We start from the raw sequence: 25,201 nt of genomic DNA, 5'->3' as shown, positions 1-25,201 counted from the left end.
TTTGCTATGTTAGCAGTTTTTTTATGAATGAAAGAAATATGTGTTACATCAGCAAACATGCTGCAGTGCATTTTCAAGGTTCCAGTGGAACACCATGCTAGCATGTCATGTGTTCATCGTTGTGAAGTACTATGAATACAAAATAAGGCAAGGCACAAAGGGAGCTTTGTGGAAGTGCTTCATTCCCTTTCAAATCATGCTGCCTTGTGTTACAGCACTGTATGTTTATTTGATGATTGAAATGTGTAATATGCAGAAGGAAAGATGTAATCAAGGAAAGGACAAGTGAAACCCCCTCTTCATTTTTTTTTTTTTTTTTAAGTGCTTTTTTTTCAGTGCCAGTCAGCTAGGCTTGAAAGATGCTTTATTGGCACAGGAACCAAGTTAGAATAACCTTTTTAATGTTCCAACAAGAGTGCAGTCTTGTGTACATGATGAATAAAATTGATAAGTTCTACCTAAGCTCAGCTATACCACAAATGCTCTGGCTGGAAGAGCAGTTTCAGATTTATTCACCTTATAGAATTGTGAAATCGTGAATTACGAGCTCTCTTGGGATTCTAAGCATTGCCGACTATTTCGACCTTTACAGCTGGAAAAGCAAGCGGAGAGCATAGCACAGCGGACGCAGAAGGAGCTTGTTCTTCTGCACAGGGAGGGTGCAGAAAAGCCACGCAACACTGTGGCCTGGCTCAACATGCGCTCCTGGTGTTCCTCTCATCATCACATTCGATGTCCAAAGCGCATGTTCATGCGCCATTCACCCTCTCGCATAGTGAGTACTGGTTTGCCTGTTTGTGGCATTAATCACCCTGAATACCATATGGCATTCGGCATAATACAGTCGAGCCCACTTATAACGGCCCCACTTAAGACGAACTTTCGCTTATAACGAACGAGACCGGAGCGACCGCCAAAATATACATTACTTCAATGGCACAAGATCGCACGTATAACGAACGTCCATGAGCGCTGCCGATCGGTTACAGCGAACGGACGGCGTAAACCCAGCGCCCCGATACGAGATAATGATGGGCTCCCATCCCTTTTGGTCTGTTTTCGCAATCCTCCTCGCAAGCGAGCTTCCCTTTGCTCGCCGACGCGCGCTGCCTACGAGTGTCGGCGCGTGGTGTGGCCTCCAAGGCTACACTGCCGCCCCTCCTCGCAACTCCGCTCCCCTCTCCTCTCGCCATTCCCTCGTCTTTGCCTGTCTCCACGGCGCCGGCCGCCGGCATAGTCTTCAAGTTTCGTCGTTTCGTTTCCTGGCTGTTCCATTCAGCGGCCATGCCAGGGGCGCGGGGCACCAGGAGGCAGGCCTCTCCATACACTAGCGGTTGTACTGTTTGCACGGGCGGACAGAATGTGCAGCGGCGCGTGCGCGCGCCGCTGCATTCAGTACGGCGGTGACGGTTCGTGGCCTCCGAGATTTGCGGAGGTAATCTCGGAGGCCATGGGCAGTTGAAAGCAACTATGGTAGGAGCCAACAGGTGGCAGCACTGACGCTCAGGGATGCCTCTCATTGGTCTCCCCTCTGCATACCATGCCCCGCTGTGTGCTGTGTGTCCGTTCCGTTCCATTCCTTAGGCACTTCCTCGCTTGCCTCGCGTGATTGTCGCACGTGCGCACGTGCTCCGTCAGTTGCGGCGCTTTGTTGTCATTTTCGTGTGTGTGGTGTGAGCGCTTCATCTGTCGGGCCTGAGTCGTATAATTTGGGATGGCAGACGGGAATTGCCTGCCTCCAGCGGTCACGAAACGAAAAGCGCTGGACATGGCAACGAAGCGAGCAATTGTGACGGAACTGTCTCAAGGTGCTAAAAATTGCAAGCTGGTGAAGAAGTACAACGTGTTGAAATCAACCATCTCGACAATTCTGAAGTATAAGGAAAAGATCGCCAGCTCCGACGCCAACACAGCGGACAGAAAGCGCCTGTGGAAGGCCACCTATGCGGACGTAGAGGATGCGCTGCTGAAGTGGTTCGTCGACGCACGGGCTCGCAACATTCCGATAAGTGGACCAATGATGGTGGGCAAAGCCAAAGACTTCGCATTCCTACTAGATTGTCCCGACTTCTGCCCAGGCAATGGCTGGCTACATCGGTTCAAAGTGCGGCATGGGATTGTTTTTAAATCGATTGTCGGTGAGGCGCGTTCGGTAAGTGACCAGGACGTTGCAAGCTACGCGGAGCAGGATGTGTATAACACAGATGAAACTGCATTATTTTATCAGATGCTTCCAGACAAGACTCACTCCATGAAAGGGGAGTCATGCGCTGGCGGTAAACACAGTAAAGTGCGCGTTACAGTTCTTCTGTGCACTAATATGAATGGCAGCGACCGGCGCATGCCGTTTGTAATCAGAAAATCCAAGAAGCCACGTTGCTTTCGGAACCGTGTACCCGTGCGCGACAGGCACAATACTAAGTCCTGGATGACACGGGATTTATTCGGAGAGTGGCTGGGCGAGTTTGACCGCGACATGCAGAGGCAAAGCAGGCGCGTGCCCTGGCATTGGTTGGCAGGATTTTATTTCTGCGGATGAAGACGCGGATATTGCGGAACCGTGCACGGACGAAGGCATCGTTTTTGAAGTGCGGGCCGAGAGCGACGCGGAAGAATCAGATGAAGATGAAACGTCTGAGCCAGCACCCGTAAGCACATCTGTAGCAATGGGCTATATAGAGGGCCTCAGACAACTTGTCTATGCCAAGGGACTCGGCGAAGAGCACGCTAGTGCTTTAAATAAACTGGAGACCGCCCTCATCGCATCTGCACTGCAGAAACAGACGAGCATCACAGACTTTTTTGCTATGAAATAAATTTCGTGTTTTGACCGCCAACTTTTTTTTTTCTCTTTTTTAGTTTGTGGTCCAGTTACTACGAACTTCGGGATATAACTAACGGACACCGCGTGACGCTCAGGTTCGTTATAAGCGGGCTCGACTGTAGTTGCAAAGAGTGCAAAAGGAGAAAAGGCAAAGGTGTTTCTCATGCTTCTCGTTGTGAGAGAAAGGTGATTTTTGCATTACAGTGTTTCAGGCATGTTTGACCTGGTCTGTATGGGCTGGGTAATAATTTGATTACTACTATTTGAGTGTGTATACAGCTGCACTGAAGTGCTATGTGCAGTGGCGGGAATACTGTACCATCGAATTGAACTCGCAACAAGTTACTACGGATTTTTTTTTGTCGCCAAATTATGCTCATGCTGCGCCTAAATGCAAGTCCAGCAGCCACTAGAAGTCTCAGTGGATGCCAGGCTTGCTGTGACTTGTTTTGGTTGAAAAGAGTGATGAGAGGTGCTAATTGAATCCCCAGTCACATTCCATATTTTCACACTTTCCTACTCACTGTTCATTGGTGTGCTCACTTGTTGCATAGATTTTGTAGCAGCTGCTGGAGCGGACATTGTCCAAAACTAGCACAGTGAATCCTTCAAGCAAAGAAAGAAACGGAAAAGAAAAAAAGAAAACTCGTAGGACAGTTACCACTGTATAACATAAGGTTCAATAATACTATTCTAAATATATTTTAGGATTATTGAAGTAGAGAATTTAAGAGCAACTTTATATCTGTATAAAGCTATGCAGGTATGCAGACATGTTATATTCAGATATCTGTATTTTTAGTTTTTTTACACATGCTCGTTCTTCGACTAGGGCTCCTCTCTAGTCTGTTCTAGGCACACAGTGCAGTCACCACTGACCCTCTCCTTTGGCCACTCATTTCGCAGCAGCTTCCACAGACGGACCATGCTACATTTACTAATTTTATCACCAGTCACTCCCGCTTCTTTCCGCAGTTACCACTCTCCAGATAGTTCCTATGGCATCCACCCTCTAGTTGCTCATTTCCCACTCTCTCCATACCTTCCACCTTCAATGGTAACTGCCCTTTGGGTAGTTCTTGTGGCAGCCACCCTTCATTTGTAGCTTTTTACGCTCTCGCCATATCTTCTTTCTTCCATGGTGACCACCTTCTAGTCTACTCTCTCTGTACTTGCTTTCTTGCATGGTGTTCACTCTCTGGTTTGGAATGGTTCGATTGGTAACCATTATCCAGTTATATATTTTTGCACTCTTGTCATACCCTCCTTCTACAGTAACCCCCGCCGGGGTGGCGCAGTGGTTAGGGTGCTCGACTACTGTTCCCAAGGATGCGGGATCAAATCCCGGCTACGGGGCCGCTTTTCGATGGAAGCAAAAAGCAAGGCACCCAAGTGCTGTGCAATGTCAGTGCATGTTAAAGAACCCCGGGTGGCCGAAATATCTGGAGCCCTCCACTGAGGCATCTCTCATAGCCTGAGTCGCTTTGGGATGTTCAGCCCCATAAAGTATACACCATAAACTTTCTACAGTAGCCACCCTCTGAGTGGTTCCCATGACAACTACCCTTTGGTTATGTCAACTACATGCTACTATACTACACCGACACGAAAACCAGGAACGGGCACTTAACTGCTGTCAGTTTAATAGTAACAACTTAAACGGGCCTATATGAATTCATCATAGAGAAACATAGTGTAGTATCGACATTGTTTGCACCAATGCTTCTAATGTCGGCACATGAAAATCTTGGAAATGGGTACAGTATCTGTCTCCTTTCTTGGTGGCGCTCAAACAGCTTCATGAGAAACCGATGAAGCATGATGAAAACAGTGATAGACCTTTTATTAATTCATAATCCATGCAATTACATCGATAAGGCACAATACAGATGTTTGAAAAGAAAGAAAGGTGGTTGCCTAAAATTATTCTTGTTAAGAACTATGATATGTATTAAAATACTAGATTATGGCGCCATCTGTCTTTTGATTACACTATATAGCAGCATTTTTTATTTTAGTATAGAATACAGGGGGAAGGGGGGGGGGGGGGGGTAAACAAATTAGAGTGGAATAGCGTCCTAGTTTCTCACGTGTTTTTAGTGAGTGTGTAGCGCAGGTTGGTTGCCCCCTTTAGTTTATTTGGTGGTAGGCTTTCAGAAACATCTGCAAAATTTTGTACTATACCTTGCAACGCTGTGTTTCGCATTATACAGTAAACTCTCATTTAGTCGGCCTCCAAGGGAGCAGAAAAATGTTTGGATTAACTGAAAGTTCAAATTATCGAGTGGGCTTAAAGAAACTGTGAAAAAGTATTTCAATCGCAGTAATTTTATCTGGTGAACATGATGGTTGTTTGCATTTGAGATGAAACCCAAGTGAGAACGACAGTTTTTTTTTTTTTGCTTTATCAAGCGCTCTACTTTGCGCACACTGTCGGGAACGTTGAAGGAGTATTCCGAAATTGTAAAGGCCTCTGTTAGCCTTATTGGCAGTAAGATGCAGTGCAGTAGCAGCGCTGCCTCTTCACAAAATGGCCTCATCGCATTTTGAGGATGCTTCACTGCACTGCGCTGCATTGCGGTGAAGCGTGCAGTGCAGTGAAACTTTGTGTGGCCAGCGTGCAGTTATGACGTGCATGTATTTCCGGTGCGTTTGGTAACTGTTGGCGTGATGCCAGGACATGGTAACAGCACCCTTTCAGCAGAACAAGCTCTGTACATTATTGCATAAAATTAACCGGGGTTTAACTCTGCTTAAACTGAGTAAAACGTGCAAAAGCACTGCTTGACATAGTTTCGCTTAGCTGTTTGGTGTTGAGAAACTAGCGCACAGTTTGGCAAAAGTGTTAAACGACTTTAGTTAGTTAAGTTTTTGGGGAAAGGAAAGAAAAGGAATCCCCCGTCCAAATTAACCATTGCAGGCCGGCCCGCCCAAGTCCGAATTAATAGCCATCAAGTGGGACCACACTTCTAGTTTGAATCATCCTAATTTATGGTTTAATAGGGATCAAATTAAAGAAATTTTACTGTGTGGCTATTTCTTAATGATGATGTTCTATGCTTTATCTTCGTGCCCAGGCGGAAGTCTACAAGAAGGTGCAAGAAGGAGTCGTGAATGTGCACTCCGACTTTGCACGCCTGGCACGGTTCCTCACAGGCACGTCCATTGGCCTTGTGCTGGGTGGCGGAGGGGCCAGGTAGGTTAAGAAGTGTGCTCTGTTTTGGGAAATGTGATTGAAGGACTCTTGAAAACAAGCAGTGTGCAAGATAAGAACATCATTAGTGGCAGTATTTGCAGTAGCAAAGTAGGGAGGCTGAACATTGAGGAATTGTAAAGGCACACCACGTACCAGGTAGTAGGCATGTCTGAAGAAATTTGCCAACAGTTACAATACTCGGTAACACAAATTCAAATTTTGACTGCAGCTGTTCAGGTATTTTAGTTTTGTAACGTGCTTAGGTAAAGAAGCTGAGAGAGCCATGTTTATATGTGCAGTTGGAGCCTACGCTATATTTTCCTAATAAATGTCCTTCAGTTGATACCTAATCCTTTCCCATTTCTCGATTCAACATTATAAAGGAGGCACTGGCATGTCACCTGACGCTGCCATTGTGTCTGACCTTGCCATGAACGTTGCGTGGGTGACATGGGCACGTTTCTCCTCTGTGCAAACATATTTCACCCCAGAAAGTTTAGGGTACAGTTAAGCTCTGTCTGTGAGGGTACGGCCGCAAACAAAAAGTGTAGCTGTTAGATGGTCTTTAAAACAGATATAAAATGTTGTTTAAACACTATGCACAAAATAAAGGAAACATTCCTCTGCAGACCTGTTAAAAAGCAACACAAAAAATCGAAAAAGGCATCAATATCAAAACAACTAAAAATCAATAAAAATAATTCAGTATATACTAAATGCACTACACTGCCTCTTCTCTTAATTTTAAAACTATGGCACACCTATCTATCTACAAATTTCTCTTTTTAGTGTTGCTCGGCACAAGTAGTCATCACTCAATTCCCATGGCAGTTGCGACTCTGGCCTACCCATTTTTTTGTGTACCAGCATGCAAAAATTTAACGTAGGCAGCACACACAAAATGATTGTTCTTCTCTGAACGAGGGCCTAGGGCTGCCCTGAAAGAGGTAATCACTAGGTACTGCCTCTTTTTTTTTTTTTTTTTTTTTTTTTTTTTTTTTTTTTTTTTTTTTTTTTTACGCAACCTTGCCATAAGGTATATTATATAAACTCATGTAAATGGTTTTCCGTGAGGAACCGGATATATCTCTGTTATCTCACACATATTCATCTCGCACATACATAGCATACAGTTGGGAACTACCACGTTACGTTACCTGAAAGACCACCCGACATAGATGTGAAGCCCCAGTTTAATCAAGCAGTCAGAATGACCCTGTGTGGCCTAGGCATTGCGCATCTGTCTTGGGATCCAAGGGTCCCAGGTTCGATTTCCACCTTTCCTTCCCATTTGACAGCTGTCAACTCTGGTAGCAATCTATACCATCTCCATGCTGCAGTCTATGTGACCTGTTAACTCCCCATGCCAGGAACGTGCTTACGATTTATTTATTTATTTATTTAAGAAATACTGCAGGCATACCATGCCAGAGCAGGAGGGGTCATATACAATAGATGTTATGCTGCTCGAAAACAATAACGAATTTCACAGATATTTGTTCGCAGTGCCAAGTACAACACCGACGCCAGGTTTTCTGCTGAATGTGGTGGGCCTTAACTTTCTTGCACAGTAGTATTACGCTTCAGCAGGTGCACACTGAGCACTATCCTTCTGCCCTGCCACTGCCCCCACCCTCCTCCTCCACTTGTCAGGTTACGCTTCCGTTTTTCCCCTTTCAGCTGCTGCCCTCCTTGCTCTGCATTTGCATCACCCTCTTCCATCTTTGGTTCTCACGATTCTGTGGGATGCATTTTCTACGCTCTCGCCGTAACCTGCTTTGACGGTAGTCGCCACATGGTTTCTTCTCGTAGCACCACCCTCACGTTGTGCATTCTTCAGTCCTTATTTTTACCTCCTCTTTCCACAGTAGCCACCCTCCGGACTCTTCCAGTGGCAGCCCCATTCCCAATTGCACATTCCTTTGCTCTTGCCGCAGAGCCCAAGCCACTAAGCCACCCGTTGCCTCTCACCCTTTCTCCCTCTTCCCACCCTCTTAAATGTGGGGAGGAGATTTCCAAATTCATTCTTCCACCTACTATGCTAGCCATGGCAAGCGGCATTTTGCTCGGCTACTCCCTGCCACGGCTTCCAGGCAGCATGTTAGACCGCTGATCATGCCAACAGCACTGGCATGCTATCCGGGAACGGGAGCCTAAAACCGTACTCTAGTCTTGGCTGTGGCTTGTTCCATCAATTCGTGCAGCAATTGAGTTGATTATTTCTTTACTTTCTTGCTGCACCTATGACCAGGGGCTGTGCACATGTGGGCATGATTCGTGCCATCTACGAAGCGGGCATCCCCATTGACATGGTGGGTGGTGTGAGCATTGGGGCTCTGGTCGGTGCCCTCTGGTGCCAAGAGGTCAACGTCACCACCCTCGTCCAGAAGGGCCGCCACTGGTCCAAGGTGCGGACTGAGTGAGGCATTCCCCTCACTCTTGGCACTTCCTTGGCACACTATTTTCCTTTTCTTATGAGACCACATTGACTGATTTACAGTGATTTGTTACATTGTTCGAGAAAAAGAAATGGTTTATGATTATGTAGGATTTATGAATACACTCGGAAAGCAAAATAGAAAATTGAAACCACATAATAAAGTAGAGCATTCTTGTGGACTAGTTGGTCCATTTCGATGAAAGGTAGGACTGCTCGTGGTATTATTTTCATTTTTCTGTCTCCTGTCCTTGTCCTATTTGTGCAGTCCTACCTTTTTATCACATTCTGAGCCTATAGCTTTTAAGGTTACAAGGCTGTTTTAAAATGGGCCCCCACAACAAAGGTCTTCAAAAAGTTGCATTCTTGTTACTAGGCGTGTGCTTGGACTCAACTCCTTGGTTCTCATTATCCCTTGACCCTCACCCAAAGTTTAAGAAAAGGCATCTAATCCAGAGCTGCTTAGCATTTTCTTAGCATCATTTCACTGCTAAATACATATTTCTAGGCTCAACACCGGCCGTGGTGAATGCATTTTGATGAAGGAAGGCTAAGTGTAAAATTATGTCTCTGATGAATGTGGTGGTTGAGACTAGTTCAGTTTTACATTTCAGCATAGCTTATGGCTGGGATGCTGCAAAAGTTGCAGCTTTGTGAAAGCAAAATGTAGACATAGACTTGCATAATCTGTCTTGACTGGCAAGCAAATGTAGGGGAATGGAGGCTCATTATGACACACATGCAGAGGCAGCCATCAGTCGGCAAAACCAAGGAAAGCGTAAGGGAACGTTTCTATCTTTCTGTTGATTCTTGGTATGGGTGAAAAATAATATTGTACTGTAATCATTTACACCGGGTTATAGCACCAGCTACCAAGTATACTTGGCCTTTGTTGGTGTTTGCTTTGCATGTAAGCTGTCCGAGAGTGTTCACCAGCACCACCATCATCCTTAGCGGTAGACAATGTATATATACACCCTTTGTTACCAGGAGTGTCACATGGAACTCGATCAAGCAGGGAGGGTGGGAGCTGTGTGAGAATCCTCTTATGCTACCTATGGCATCAAGGCTGCCAGAACTGAGGCCCTCGTAGTTAAGCTACTCACCAGACAAAGGCAGGAAAATGATGGGCTCTTTATGATACGCATAATAAGGAAGCCAGCTGTCACCCAAACCAAGGAGAGCATAGGGGAGACGTTCTGTATTTTTACCACTTTCTGTATTCCGTCTTCTTTAATTTTTTATTTTTTATTATTATGTCATATAATTTATATCTGATAATTAAAGAGTAGTATTCAAGGACTTAAGTAGAAAAAAAAGTTTTTTTTTTCTTACAGGGCTTCATCGCAATAAGAAACAAAAGCTTCTTGAATCTTGTGTCAAGAGGAGAGCCGTAATTTAATGGCAGACTAAATTTTTTTTGCAACTCGAGGCCGCAAAAGTGCGTCGGACGCTGTTGGCTTTACACTGAAAAGTGTGGTGTGGCAAGAGCAAGCCTGCAGAGGCCATGTTATGACAGGAATAAATAACTACAAAAGTAGAAGAAAAGTAGAAGCTTGGTAGAGCACCATATGTGAAATTCAGTGGTCATGGGTTTCGATACCACCAGTGACATGGGGTTGTTTTTTCATCTACTTTCTAATTATCTTTCAGGCATAAAACGAACACAGTTTTTATTTCATCAGCACCACAAATCAATGAAAAAAAAAACAAAAAAACATTCGCCTATGTTTTCCTGAGTTTTGCTTACTGTTGGCTTCCTTCAGTCAGATCTTATGAGCACTTCAAGGTAGCTGTCATTAAGCCTTTTTAACAATTCGAAGTCTGTCTCATTGTTTAGAGTAGATGTAAGTATGAAATATTATTTAGTGCTTAATGTAGCACTCTCTGGAGGGAGTCGAAAGGTGTGGCTGATGATATTCTTGACAGAGGTCTGTCGTTGAGGTCATGCCACACGATGTAGAACTCCTGCCACCGACTTCGTTGAAGCACACAATGAGGAATCATTTCAACTTTGACGAAGTAGCCTATTATGGTAAAGTTCAAAATGAAGATTTTTTTGTTGTTTTACATTCAGTGTTATTTTGATACGTGCTTGGGGTGTGAAACGAGGGTTGCACATAGTTTGCATTTCGTGGCGACTTGCACAATACTGGGCAAGGATGTAGAATTTTTCACTTGTGTAGCCAAACTTCGATGGAATGAACATGGATATTACGAATCGAGCTGTTCCTAAAGGTTTGTAACAAACGTGCAGTTCCTACTTTTTGTACTGAAATTGATTTGCACTAGAATGGCAGTAGATTTAACTTGGTTAAGATATATTCTCGAATAAGACATCTGCTTAGGATGAACTGTTTCGCGTCTGCATCAATTAAGGTGAACTTTTCTAAGGACCGTGAACCATGACGACCCCGCGCAGTGGCACCCGCGGGCCATGTGCGTGTCACTGTTAGGGGTTGAATGAAATATTTATAAGATGCTTCTGAACAAGAAAGTGAACCCCGCAAGATGGCCTCCGCATACCTTCACGCTAAACAGCAGAGAAGCCAACTTGTGGGCATGTCCTTTGGAAGGAGCTGTTGCTGTTGTGGAAGAGTCGGTTCACCTTGGCACCTGTGTGTGAAAAGTGCACCCACTCATTAACTTTGGGCTGAAAAGCTCCGGACTCGCATTTTAAAGCGACACAATGTCAAGATGGCCTCATGTCGATGGCTGCATGCAGTACCTGCAGCATGTGGAAGAGTACTTGGTTTCAGGTATGCTGTAGAAGGATCAAGACGAGAGGCACACACAGTTACCCTGTTGAGCGTTTTCAAAGTGCTTGAAGCAGGATGGACAGCAGAAATCGGAAGAAAAAAAAGTATATGTAAATAGCAGCCGCTGTGTGACATAGTGAGAGAAATGAGATGGTGGAGAATGAAAACTATACTAGCGTTTTTTTGAGTAGGAAAACGAAGCTTGTTTCGTGCCTTTGTTCTTCAGCTGACTTCATATGCGTATTGCAGTAGTAGATGTTCTGTTTGCAACTGCCGTCTCTGAAAGACTATAGTATATTCATTGTTTTCATGTAACATACTTAGCATGCTCACATATTTTCTTGAGGGGCGCTTCTATAAGGGCAAACAAATTCTCTGGTCCTGATAAGTTTGTCTTAAAAGGGAAGTTGCTGTTTATCCAACTACTGAGCGCAAAGCTGTGCCCGCTCAAATGACAGGGGGCAGACTTTGCCTCGTAACGTAAGAGACTGGTCCCAGCCGCAGCAGCTGCTTTTCAATGGAGGCGAAAAGCAAGGTGTCCATGCACTTTCTGACATCAGTACATGTCGAAGAACCCCAGCCAGTCAAAATATTCAGTGCCCTTCGGTACGGCATTCCTTGCAGTGTCAAAAACCACAAACGTTAAACCGCAAAAATGAAACCAAATGAGTGACCACTAGCATTGCGGCAAGGGTTCATGCCACAGTTCACGCTTTATTTTGCACTTTCCAACGACACCAGGCAGAATGTGAACAGTTAATAACCTGGTGGCGCACCCGTTCGTGCCTCCCGCTCTTGTCGACCACGTTTTTGTGACTAGATTGCGTTTCTCCTGCCAGAGTTTTTGGAAAAATTTTATATTGCAAATTTTGGTTATATGAAGCTGTTGTGTGTCTTGTTACCTGTTTGCTATAAGGAGGTTTGACTGTATTGCTAGCATAGTTGTACTGATGGTGAATACATGTTATGCAGCTGTTTCGCTTTTTCGTTTTCTTCAGAGAATGACGTCGCCTTGGAGTCAGCTGTGGGACCTCACCTACCCTATCACTGCCTGGTTCACTGGTAACTTCTCCCACCCACCATGTTTTCATTTCATTTTAACTGAGTAGGCACAAAATTGGACGTATTTGGATAAAGAGCCATATTCTCCTTGTGCCTTTCTGTTTCTGGCAAACATAAAAACACTGCCCTTTTTTTTAACGCATGCTTGCCTAAGGCATATTATAAAAACCCATGTAAATTATTATTCGTAAGGAACTGGAGAAGGCTCCTGCTCTTATTGCTGTCGGTGAGCCATTTAGAGAAGTCCTCTTCCCTTGTGGTTAGTCCCACTTCCTGCAGAATAATGTTCTAGTCATTGTTAGTGGATTGTATGCTTTACTTCAATTGCTGTATTGGCAACACTGCTAGAAAGAAACGGCTGTAACGTGACATTTGTTGTGGTTTCTGGCCAGATACGTGTAGTACCCATAGTTCCTCGAAGGGTACAGAACTGGCTTTAGTGTACAAAAAGCGAACCACTTTGGTCAGCCTGTTGCCCTTGCTTGTGCAGGTGCGGCATTCAACCAAACCATTTATGACCTGTTTGGAGACCGCCAGATAGAGGACCTTTGGCTGCCTTATTTCACAGTCACCACAGACATAACCAGCAGCTGCATGCGCATTCATCGACATGGTAAGCAGTAAACTCTGTTTTATCTACGCTTGTGTGATTAGAAAGGCCAGATCTGTTGAGATTTCTTGGGCTTCCAGAGCTGTGCATCAATCAAACTGTGGTGCCACATTGTGTGCGTGTTCTCACGACATTTTCTGTTACAGATTTATGCATAGTTTTGAGACCTCTTTTACTGCTTCTAATGGCAAGCAACTTCATTCGTGGATGCAGTGTGTCGGCTTTCTTTTCAGTAACTGCGATAGTGCCTGCTTGTAGCAGACCCAACCACCACATTTCAATTTATTGTTACATCCCAGTGTTCATATCAAGCTGTATGTGACCACTCACAGGCTGACCTGCATGGCATACTATGACACAGCACGCCACGCCGGCCAGCCAGGGTGCAGAGCAGTTGGGCGCAGTGCCACTACCTGAACATGCCTAAGCTGTGTGATGTGTTTTCTTTTTGCACTGTTGCAATGTTTCCTTGCATAGCCAGCTCGCGCATTGAAGTAAACCGCAGGTGGAATGCAGAAAAAGGAGAGGGGGGTTTAAAGAATGGACAAGGCTAGCGCTAACTCACATAGCACTCCGCTTCTTGTCCCACCTTTCATGCAGCACCCGCTTTAACGTGTCGTGCTTGAACTAGACTAACTCTTTGGCATCCTGAAATGTCTTCTCTTTTTGGGTAAGTCGTTTATAAAGATAAGAAAGAGCAGAGGCCCCAAGACAGTGCCCTGGGGAACACCGGAAAGAGCAGGGTGAATGGTGGAATTAACGTCGTTAACTGCAGCGAACTGCTGACGGTGCGTAAGAAAACATTTCAGCCATTTTAGAATGTTAGTATGTAATCCTATCGTGAGCTGTTTTAGTAACAAGAGGGGATGAGGAACCTTATCAAACGCCTTCGCGAAGTCAAGATAGATGCAATCGGCAACCGAGCGACGGTCTAAAATTGTGTGAAGTTTGTGTGTGAATAAAAGTAGCTGTGTTTCGCATGCCTAAAACCGTGCTCAGAGGGATGAAAAAACGAGTTGGATTCAAGAAAACTGACAATACGTGAAAACAGTATGTGCTCCAAGATTTTGCATGGGATGCTGGTAATTGATATGGGCCAGTAGTTAAAAGGAGAGTGTTTATTGCCAGATTTATGCACAGGAACCACCTTACCCATCTTACAATCAGCCGACAATTCACCATTGTCCAATAACTGCTGAAAAATTTTAGTTAAGGCAAGAGATGAATACATTTTAGTACTTTTTAGAAATTTCGCAGTAATGCAGTCAACACCAGCAGAGGAGGATATTTTAACATTGTCAATAATTTTAGCTATACCATGAGGATTGATTACAACAGGATACATCGGAAGGTAGTTGCAATCAGCCAAATCAGGCAAATCCGTCGTTTGAGCACTTGAAAAAAAAAACTCGAAAACACACATTTAGTACACATGCGCATGCGCTATCAGGTATCGGTTCGTCACTTGAATTCGTTAGTACTATTCTAGACGTTTCAGACGGGTTAATGATGTTCCAAACTTTTCTCGGATTATTTAGCAACATGCCCGGTATTGTATTATTCAGATAATTGGTTTTGGCACTTTTCACAGCGGAAATGTAAGTCTCAGCGGCAGAGCGGTAACAAGACCAATGATGTTCAGTGCATAAGTTCTTAGCTATACGGAAGAAACATTTCTTGCGGTTAGACAGGTGCTTAAGATGAACGTTATACCATGGTGCGTGCTGCTGATAAGATATTGCACGAGTGGGAATATAGCAATTAGCGAGATCTAAGATTTTGTTCTTAAATAACAGCCAGTTTGTATTCACCGATCGGAAGTCGAATCCGTCGAAAAACGTTTCCAAGAATGAGCCTAGTTCGTTATTAATTATGTTGAAGTCAGCGCGATGATAAAAACATATGGTTTTAGAGTGACTAGCAGGTTTCCCAATAGGAATGTTTACAGAAACATTTAGTAAAGAATGGTCGCTTAATTTGGGCATGTAGGTTATTTCTGAATACAGTTCCGGACAATTGGTTAGTACTAGGTCTAATGTGCTTACGGTAACTTCGGTAATTCTGGTAGGTTGCTTGACGATTTGGGTAAGGCTAAACAGCGAGCATAAGTTAACAAATTCCTGGCATGTAGACGAAGACGTGGAAGGTTGTGCTAGAGACCAATTGATACCCGGAAAGTTGAACACCTAATAAAAAAATTGAAGATGAAGGGTAGCGCATAACGACGGTATTAACGGCATCGTGAAGCTCGGCAACAAATGTAGGATGGGCATTTGGCGGACGGTAGCATGCGCCTAGGATTATTCTCCGATAACTTAGTTGCAAAGACACCCACACCATTTCGATGCTTGATGTTATGTGGTTGGCGCTCGATCCTATTGCTTTCTTAATTGCTATTAGTACACCTCCTTCCTGCCTGTCTATCCTGTCAGAACGATAGAAGCAAAGAGTATTTGAAGAATCGAAAATTTCACAGTCTCGTATGTTTTCATGGAGCCAAGTCTCAGTTAGGATGATGACGTTAGCGGAGCATGCGTTTATGGTAGTGGAGAGTTCAGTACGTTTTTTGATAACACTTCGAATATTAGTAAATAATACTGGTATTTCGGGTAAGCTAAGGCAAAAGCCACCACCCCTCAACGATCGTTAATCAGATTTGTCAGCGCTAGGTGAAGCGTAGGATGATGGTGATGCTTGAGCTGATCTTGTCTTGGTGCGTTCAGTGGAAATTTGGTACGTTTTTTCACTGACAGGGTCATATATGTAGGATCTGTTATTCACGACTAGATTATTGTATTTCAGTTTGAAAGGTGGGGAGCTGGGGAGTGATTTTGCAAAACTAGTCAGTTTTCTGCATGCGTGGCAAACAAGTAATCTTCTGATACTTGAATGTCTTTTTCTTTTATCTCTTTTTTGTTGCTCAGAATTGTTTCTTTGATTTTGAAGTTCGCGAACTTGGCAATCACTAGAAAGCATCCAGTGTTTGAATACCGGCCTAGTCGATGAGCCCGCTCAATGTCATGTGGTGAGAGCTTGGTTCCAAGGTATTCAGACAGGACCCCTAGAAGTTTACTCTCAGTCTCATGCCATGTTTCTTGGTCATTGGCGATTCCATGAAACACTAAATTATTTCTCCGACTTTGGTCTTCCAATTCATTGATTCGGGCCTGCAGCATTTGGTTTTGTTTCTGAAGATCAAGAGAAGTACATTGAAAGTCACTTGATGAGGTCATTGATGATGTCACTGTTTATAGATGTGCAAGACATCCAAGCTTACGAAAGCATCAGTGCACGTGGCACGCCTTTTTTTTTCTTCACTAAGGATTCGCTTAACTTCCTTTTTGTGGAGTAGGTATCCTCACTGCAGCATAGTGGGTAATGTCCGTGTTGATGGTTCAATGAGAGCATTAAAAATGACTTATCTGAATTTCTAATGGTAACTAGATAATACAGTTTTTCTAATGGTAACTAGATAATACCACAGTTGTACGCTGCTTAGCATGCCTTCTCATACAGGTTGAACCAGAAATTCAATCCTCTTCACCATTTCAGCGTTAATTGTGCATGGTGTTTGTGTACTTAAATTATCTAATTGAACTTTCCTGAATCACATCTCTTTCTCAAAACTCTGTTGTCAAGGGCTTTTACAAGCTTCGCATGCAATGTGCCTAGATACCTTGAGTGATTGTTAGTATAAGCAGTTGTTTTAGGCCTTCAGAGATGACACTTGAAGCTGTATTGAGGCTGAATAGGGACTGACGTGCTAGCCTAAAGGAATTTTATATTGAAGCACCTTGGGAGCACGCCCTTTGCATTGCTTGCTACCCTCTTCTCTTGGTTCTCAGGGACACCAGACTTATCCATGTCGTCTTCTGAATGCCTTGAGCATGTGTGTGCACGTATGCATTGGGGCTGTGCTGCTGTAACCATAATGTGCACAGCAGTGGTTACATCATTTCCATTATTTGCATTGATAGCATTTTCTTAGCCCATTGTAGATTGGGAGTCGGCCATTCTGTGTTATACCAAATACATATTTAGGCACTAGAGGTGTGAAAATATCAGAAGAATCGTTCATATCTTATTCTTTGCCACCAAGTCAATGTGCACCATTTTCGGTGTTGGATGTATCCTTTCGAATATTTGAATCAAATTCCAAGTTCTAGTGCTGAGGCATTATGGAACTTTTGAGTAGTACTATAGTTCATTGTTCATGATCTCGATGCTTGTTAGCAGTATGAATTTGCTGTTTCTTTGTATAGTCGACCTTCTATCACTCGGCAAAAGGTTTGTGTGTTCTAATGGTAGGCTTCATATCTGCGTGCTGCTTTGGGTACCAGTTGACCTGTTGCTGATCAGATTTAGTAACTGTGTCGTTTAAGTGAGACAAGAGAACAGCAGACGACCTCAGGCAGAAGCTCTTAGGACCTCTAGATTTATTTCAAGCAGCACGAAGATTTGTAATTGCAGACCTTTACTGTCAAAGTTGATGGTTTAGAGTAATGTTGTTGCTGTTGCTCTGAGTAGAAAACGCTCTGCTGAAATTGTTGTGTTTACATCATTATGAAATCGAGGTGCAAGGGACAGTGTGGTCTGTGTTATAGTCCTAGTTGCTACTCTGTTTCTGTCCAGCAAGCCATCCTGTTGTAGTTGCCTTTTTTCATTTTACCAGCAGTGTGCTATGCGATGCTTTTTGGTGGCAACTTCTAACACTGTCCACCAGTGAGGAAGTATCTCGGGATGCCATTCACTAGTAGATCTAGGACAGGGATTCCCAAAATAGATCGGCAAGCACCCATACTCCGGTGCACTTCTTTCAGGCACACACGAACTGGGTACAGCACCTGGTTTTAGCTTTTCTTAGCTCGCTCCTCAGTCTTGTACCGTTGATGTTGACGCTGTCCAGGGCACAGATCTTGGCAGCCAGCGTGCTAAGATACTTGTGTCGGTAACGACATGGTATGTTTGTTTCATCGGGAGCACCGGTGCCTAGCAAACTTTTGCAGCATGCCAAGATGCACTTGGCTACAGCAGTGCAAGGATGTTTAGAATGCTGGTGAGACAGTGTGGAAGGGGCGTGCTGCACAACGCTATGCATGTTTGAGTATGTGGACTCGACCATCGCTCACCGCACCTGACACTCGATTATTAAAGGCTGTTGGAGCTTCGTGGCAAAAAGAAAAAGTTCGGGAACTCCTGATCAAGGAAATAGCCCCTTTTATATGTGTGAAGGAGTTGTTATAGGTGCAGAGCGCTTCTCTTTGCCGAAAATGTTGCAGAGCCTGCATTGCTCCGTAACATTCAGCGAGCTCACTTGTAGCGACAATTGTTTAGTCAAACTGTCATATATTATGTGAAGGTGCATAGGTAAAGTGTAGTTAGATGTAATAAATTCGTTTCGCTTCATGGCTGTATTTTGTGGGAAGGTGTTTCATTTTAATTTTTAGACTGTTGATATTCATTCATACTTATATGAAAATATTCAGTTCACAGCCAGTTTTTATTATTTGCATCCACTTTGATACCAAAAATCTAAATATTTGTGCACTTCCGTTGTCTGTGGTTCCTGTGAATTTCATTGTAGGATGTACTCAAATGGATCAGTAACCAAAAATATAAATCTGTGTAAATGTGTGAACTGGCTGTGGGCTGCCTTATCGTATTGGTTAAGGGACCACCAATTGGTGTTTGTCTTTTGTTTGAGTTCTGATATTCATTGTCTGCTATTGCTAACTTTAGGTGGTGCTGTTGCTAACTGAATGGCGGCTTTCTTCTTGAGCCCTTTCGACAATGGTCATAGTGAAAGCATGGTGATAGCAGATGCTGAAGATCTATTTATGTTTCATTGCAAAAGAATTGCATAAGAGTTTAATGCTTGCATTTTGTATTCAAATGTAGTAATCACATTATTACCAAAGTTGTGCCTAAGGAAATTTAGGTTAGCCTTTTGGCTCACTGTTCACATATGGCGAGGAAGTATTTTTAGCTTCCATGACTGCTAACATTTGCAGGTGATGAATGCAAAATGCTTGCATTTGATGAACCTTTCAGGAACAAGCACTGTAGTAGTAGTTAATGCATTTAAAGGATGCTTTTTTTTTAGCGCTATTTCATTGTGATATTCTTTGGAGGTGCGGAAAAGTTTCTAACATCTGTTAATTTATTGCAGAAACTTTCCATAAAGCTGGGATAGCATGACGTTAAATTTCATGCCTCCCGTTACACATACACTGAATATTTTGCTGCAGGTTCAATTGTTACACCTTTTGACTAATGATTTGAAGGTGAATTCGCTTTCTAGAGTTCCTTCTAAACTTTTCATTTTTAAGCTTTTAATTGTTTTAAGTTCTGCAAACATTAAGCTTTCACCTTTGAATTTTTTCGGGTGTTGTGTTAAAACGTTTGTGAATGGCAGTTTTTTCTTTTTTTTTTTCTCGTGTTGAAAAGTTGTTTTGTGTGCTAGATTCTTTAGCTATTTCACTTAAATGCAGATGCACATTACCATCCGTTTAATTGGTTAAATCCCTGCTCAGTTTTCGTGGTTGCCATTTTTCACACCTGTTGTAGTGGTCCTTTCTGATCATTGTAAAAAGAATAAAGGCACCTGAAAATGGTATTTTTGGCACTAGAGCATGAACCAAGCTGGTGCACGATTTTTCATCACTGCATGTTTAACATTGCATAGCATTGTATGCCACTCTCATGCTCAAGGAAGGGATAGTAAAAGCACAAAGCATGCACATTTAAGATTCTATTACACATTTCTTAAAGGTAGTTCCGTCCTCATCACCAAAATCAGCCAAAATCAGTTCTTTATGGCATCAAGAGAGCATACTCGAGCGCAACACTGCCATACGTTTAGTCAGTTGTCGAAGTAAAGTAAGGGCAGGGATTTTTTTCTTCCACAGTTGTCGTGCTCTCTTTTTGCCTGCTTGCTGTATAGCACCACTGCATAACGTTTTGTAGAGGCTGCGTGGATGTTGCTGTGTCACGGTCACTAGCTGTGACTATGACACATGTAGTGTACGGAGAATTCAGGCAAGTGTATGGTTTAGGTATAATTTGTCACTCACAATTTTTTTTTAAATGGGACTTGTTATTCATGGAAGTGTTGTGCAAAGCAGATTGCCATGTAAAGCAGTGTGTGAACTATTTTTTACTTATATATGGGTGTGTTCAGATAAACGGTAATCGAGGTCCCATCACCATTTTTCTTTGTTTTCAACGAAATTTTTATATGTGGTGGGCAAATGTCTAGACACAAAGGAATGAGCCTTAGTTTTGCAAGGTATGCAATAGTTTTCTCGGAAAACAAATCGTATACATACCACTAAAGATGGTAAACGCCGTTTTTGTCATTTCAAAAAGTTGCAAGTTCAAATGGAGACCTGCTGCTTCCACACTAAAATTTTGTTGCTGATTAGTTTTTACACAACAAATCTATGCAACTTTTACTTCTATAAAAACTGTTATGAAGCCGTTTTTTTGTTGCAGTTGATTTAGTAAAAATATCGCAAACTTTGCTTCAGGAGGGACGCACTGCAAAAAGGTTCATTTTCTTGCATACTCGCATGATGCCTTAAGCTGTTGGCGCCAAAGCTTTTTCTCTATATTAAATTGGTTGCATTTTGAATTTTACACAAATTTGTTGCTCTAGATTTTTATGTGGGTTCTCCACAGGGCATCAAATTTGCGTAAAATTTGAAAACTGCAAATAAGGGGCTACTTTGATTCCAGTTAAAAAAAAAAAGTATTCAATTATTAAAATTTCTCTCAAGAATCCTCAGTACCTCAGAAATATTACGGAGTACAATAAGTATAAAACCTAGCGCTTGTCATGAAACATGAAAATTGCCAATATTCAGCAGTACTTTCTGGCACAACACGATAAAGTGTTGCCGCTGAAACTGTTTGTCTATATTATCAAGGCCGTGCTCTCTGTTTCTGGAGAAATTTGCAGTTCTAAAGTTGTCGTTATTTCTCCATATTATTTTGAAATCGGCCAAAATTCAAAAATATAAAAAATGGACAACTTTGATTCGAATTCAAAAAACTACCAACTTCGATTTTTATTAAAATCAACTAAGAACAATCCTAAGCACTTTAAAAATATCAAGCACTAAAAAGTATTGCATTATGTAAACTAGAAGTATAAAAGAAATATAAACCTGAACGCATACTCGTCATCTCGGCTAATTCGTGCTGTTTCCATAAATCAATATTTAATTATAGCAAAATTATCATGCTGCCAAGCATTTTGCTTGTGATAGCATTTAGACGCACATTAGAAAAATCGTCTTTAAAAATATAGTATTGCTAATTTTTGTCATAACTGAGAAGCTGAAAATATTATTAAGAACTGGATTGAATAGCACTACATCCCACAATAAAAGAGCTTGCAGGATAGAGGAAAAGTCAAAATTTCACTTGTTCTCCCATGAATGAAATCACCACAAATAGCGAATTTATACCATTTAAAGCAATCTTCAACCCTGCCAACAAGCATAAAAAAACCATGTAAGCATTGAGAAGGCTTTGGATATTGCATAAGCTAAAATGTAGCTGAATCTAGCAAATAATAAATTTATGTTTTGACGCCTACTCCTTCAGGGAAAGCCATAAGCACTTCTACATATTAAAAACATGCGTTCAGATTTAATATATGTTTATACTTCTAGTTTAAATGATTCAATATGTTTTAGTGCCTGATATCTTTAAAGTACCTAGGATTGTTCTTAGTTGATTTAGACGAAGTTGGGGTAGTTTTTTAAATTCAAATCAAAGTTGGCAATTTTTTTTATATCCTTTAATTTTGGCCGATTTCAATGTAATATGGAGAAATAATGGACTACTCAAGAGCTTCAAATTTCTCATGAAATAGCACGGCCTTGATAATATAGACAAAAAGTTTCAGTGGCAACACTTTATTGTGTCGTGCCAGAATGTAGGGCTGAACATTGGCAATTTTCATGAGAAGCGGTAGGTTTTATATTTACTTTTATATTTTTAAACAATATAATGCAACACATTTTTACTCCGTAACATTTCTGAGGTACTGAGGATTCTTGAGAGAGATTTTAATAAAAATCGAAGGTGTTTGTTTTTTTTAAACTGGAATCAAAGTTGCCCCTTTCTTGCTACTTTCAAATTTTGCGCAAATTTGATGCCTCGTGGAGAACACACATAGCAATCTGGCGCTCCATATTTTGTGTAAAATTAAGAACGTAACTTGTATAATAAAGAAAGCTATGGTGCCAGAAAGCATAAAGAAAGCATCATGCCAGTATGAAGGTTGAAAATGAACATTTTTGCAGCGCGTCCCTCCTGAAGCAAAGTTAGCAATTTTTTCAAAATCAGCTGCAACAACAAAACTGCTTTATAGTAGCAGTTTTTATAAAAGTAAAAGTTGCATAGATATATTGTATATACACTCATTGGCAACAAACTTGCAACTTCTTGAAATGGCAACAACAGCGTTTTCCACCTTTCGTGACATACAACATTTTCCGAAAAAACTACTGCATACCCTACAAAACTAAGGCTCATTTCTTTGTGTCGAGGCATTTATTTGCCCATCACATATAAAAATTTTGTTGAAAACAAAAAAATTGTCATGGGACCTCGATTACCACTCTTATCTGAACACACACATATTGATCTGGCACTTTCTTCAAAAGACACACACAATTCACCTTGAAACTATTATCTTCCAAAGCAGGCTTATTTGGAAGATAGTGCAGCCTAACTCTTCTTTCTTTTGACTGTGCAAAGTCATGCATGAAAGATGGAGGAATTCATGAATTCATCCAAAAAATGAGAATGCTTTCTTTAAAAATGCTTGCTTACTCAGTACAAAATATGCTTTCTTAGTTATGCTTTGGGAATTATGAGTTTGTTTATGTAATGTTTATGTAAGACTGAAATATATAGTGTAAAAGTCTTCCAGTCTGCAGTTCTCAAGACACCGCATTTCTGGAACAGTAGTTTCTGCACTGTGCAAAGTTGAAAGTTGAAAATTTTTCCTATCTGAAGAATTTATGAGGTTGTATTGCATAGATTCTATATTTGGATGCTTTTTATTATTATTATTATTATTATTATTATTATTATTATTATTATTATTATTATTATTATTATTATTATTATTATTATTATTTACCAACAGGCCTTGTATGATTGCAAAAACAACTGCATTTTGTAAAGTGTGAATCAGAGAAACAAGACTGACTGCTCCTATCCAAATGACTTAGTGCATTTTATGAGTTGCAGTGATAAAGTGCTTAGATTCAGACAGTTTTGTCTGTTATGTTCTTGCATGGAAATTTTACTGAAGGCATGGACTGTAGCCTGAAAAATTTTGTATTGCCAGGGTCTGGAGCAGGTATCAGTGGCATGGTGCCTCTTTTTGCAAAGACTAAAAATGATGTCAGAATAGGAACAAAGTTAGGATGAGTCATTGCTGGACTGGTGTAAGCTTTATCAATGGCGTCTTAACTTTCTGGCACAATCGGAAGACCAGGATTCATGTAATAATTGATTGCAAAGTGAGGATGCTTGGTGGTAACATGAGCATGGGAGATGGCTATCTTTGTTTTATGAGCCCACATAGATTATTTGCACAACTTCTCTGTCAAAGCTTGAAGTGCCCTCATTTATTTTTAAAGCACAAGAGCATGCTCACCACTTCTTACTTCGATGTCATGGGCACATGTGCACGGCATGATTGAAGAATGCAGGTGAATGTTACAATCTGTGATGTAGTTTCTTTACCATGCACTCTGTTTGCTCAGTAGTATGTAGTGGTTAATATTTAGGGGCTGCATGTTATTTTTACACTGAAGCCTTCGTCCTGTGCTTGTGGCATATAGTTCCTTAATAACATTCTTATTGATCACACTTACACACCAAAATCAATTGCCTTGAGGTTTTTTTTTTTCCTGTAAGGTTTTATTTTTAAGGCTTGCACAGGCACCGCAAATATTGCAGTGTTTTCAAATTATTGTTTTTCAAGTGGTACAGGAAAGTAATGAAAGCCAAAATCTTTTTGCATAATAATGCTGATCTGTATCCAGCCCTGTGTCCACCTTGTTCATTGTAAAGACTGTGCTAAAGAAAAAAAAAAAAAAAGTGTCTGTGCAGAGAAACTCTGTGCTGTGTACATTGGTGTGTTTCTTTTTTTGTTTGGCCACAGTTCACGACGAAGACTTTCCAAGGTTCTTAGTGGGCGCAGAAGTGCTGCTGATGGCACATTGTGTAGAGTGCACTGTCTAGCATGATGACTGTCCCTGGATGTCTTAGTGCAATGCGGACTTCCGATTTCATCAAAGTTGTCGTCGTAGCTGACCTAGTTTTCCTTCTGCTCCTGTGAGTTGGCAGGGCAACTTACCCATTGTTCCCTGCTGGTAACAAATGGCTGCCTCACGTCTCCATTTTGCTTCGCTCTTTGATTGTGCTGTGCGAGCGCTTGACATTGCAAGTACTGCAGTCTCGCCGTTTCGCTGAACTGGTAGCTGACTTCTCAAGAAAATGGTGCTCACCGCCTTCGCCTGGCTCCTGGCATTTCGACCTGTCCACTCGTTATTGCATGATATTTTCGCACATCTGTATGTGCTTTCATTTACAGGAAGGCTTTCTAACCCTGCACTTCTTTCTGGCATTTCGCATTTCACATTAGCAGTATGCTATCAGAGGTGACACGAACTATGGCATGGGCATTTGACTGGCATGTCAAATGTAATTTGTATTATGTCGCAAGTAGTGGCCATATTGAATACTGTTATATGCAAAAAAAAAAAAGTTATTAACTCTTGATAACAAGGGGTACACATCCGAGTTCCTTGACACTAATATACCTCTGTATGCACATTGCAGCTAATTGCTTTGGCATTATTGGCACTGTGATGTTCGTGGGAATGCACACTTCACGTGTACACTTAACAGGGCACAGTATTGACCAGATTATTGTCAACGTCGCTGGAATTTAAGATGTGAGACTGCACGGTTTCTCTCGCACCTGGTCAAAAATTATGCTGAAGGAATTGGTGCACACCTTTTTTAAAAGTCGTGAGTCATTTTTTGCAAGCACTTATGCATACTTGCATAAAATTTATTTACTGCTCCATGCTCTGGTTTTTTGTAAAAACCCATCATAAAAGCCTTTATCATGCGTTTTAATGTGCACAGCACTGAAACTTAGGTGAAAACAGTAATCGAATAATTCTCTAAAGTTCAGATCTCTTCGAGAAATTATTTCTAACTGTTAGAGGCTGGGCAAATGGCTTCTTGTTTTAGATAAAAGAAAGACTGAGGCTAC

At 41.9% G+C, this 25,201-nt stretch overlaps 1 protein-coding gene across 4 annotated transcripts in view; it reads left to right on the top strand.

Moving 5' to 3' along the window:
- The window catches only part of sws (patatin like phospholipase domain containing sws), a 130,589-nt gene that overhangs the window by 87,712 nt on the left and 17,676 nt on the right, over positions 1-25,201 (top strand). For all 4 annotated transcript variants that reach the window (XM_084587921.1, XM_084587923.1, XM_084587919.1 and 1 more), the window contains exons 23-27: positions 593-775; positions 5,902-6,020; positions 8,272-8,428; positions 12,215-12,278; positions 12,769-12,891. In XM_084587921.1, coding sequence (XP_084444047.1) covers positions 593-775; positions 5,902-6,020; positions 8,272-8,428; positions 12,215-12,278; positions 12,769-12,891 — 646 coding nt within the window. The remainder of the gene's footprint in view (positions 1-592; positions 776-5,901; positions 6,021-8,271; positions 8,429-12,214; positions 12,279-12,768; positions 12,892-25,201) is intronic.

The sequence above is a fragment of the Amblyomma maculatum genome, chromosome 1 (genome assembly GCF_055883805.1).
Source record: "Amblyomma maculatum isolate TAMU_Amacu chromosome 1, ASM5588380v1, whole genome shotgun sequence".
NCBI classification, from domain to species: domain Eukaryota; kingdom Metazoa; phylum Arthropoda; class Arachnida; order Ixodida; family Ixodidae; genus Amblyomma; species Amblyomma maculatum.
Note: the sequence above shows the minus strand (reverse complement) of the source record. Positions and strands in the feature narration are given on the sequence as shown.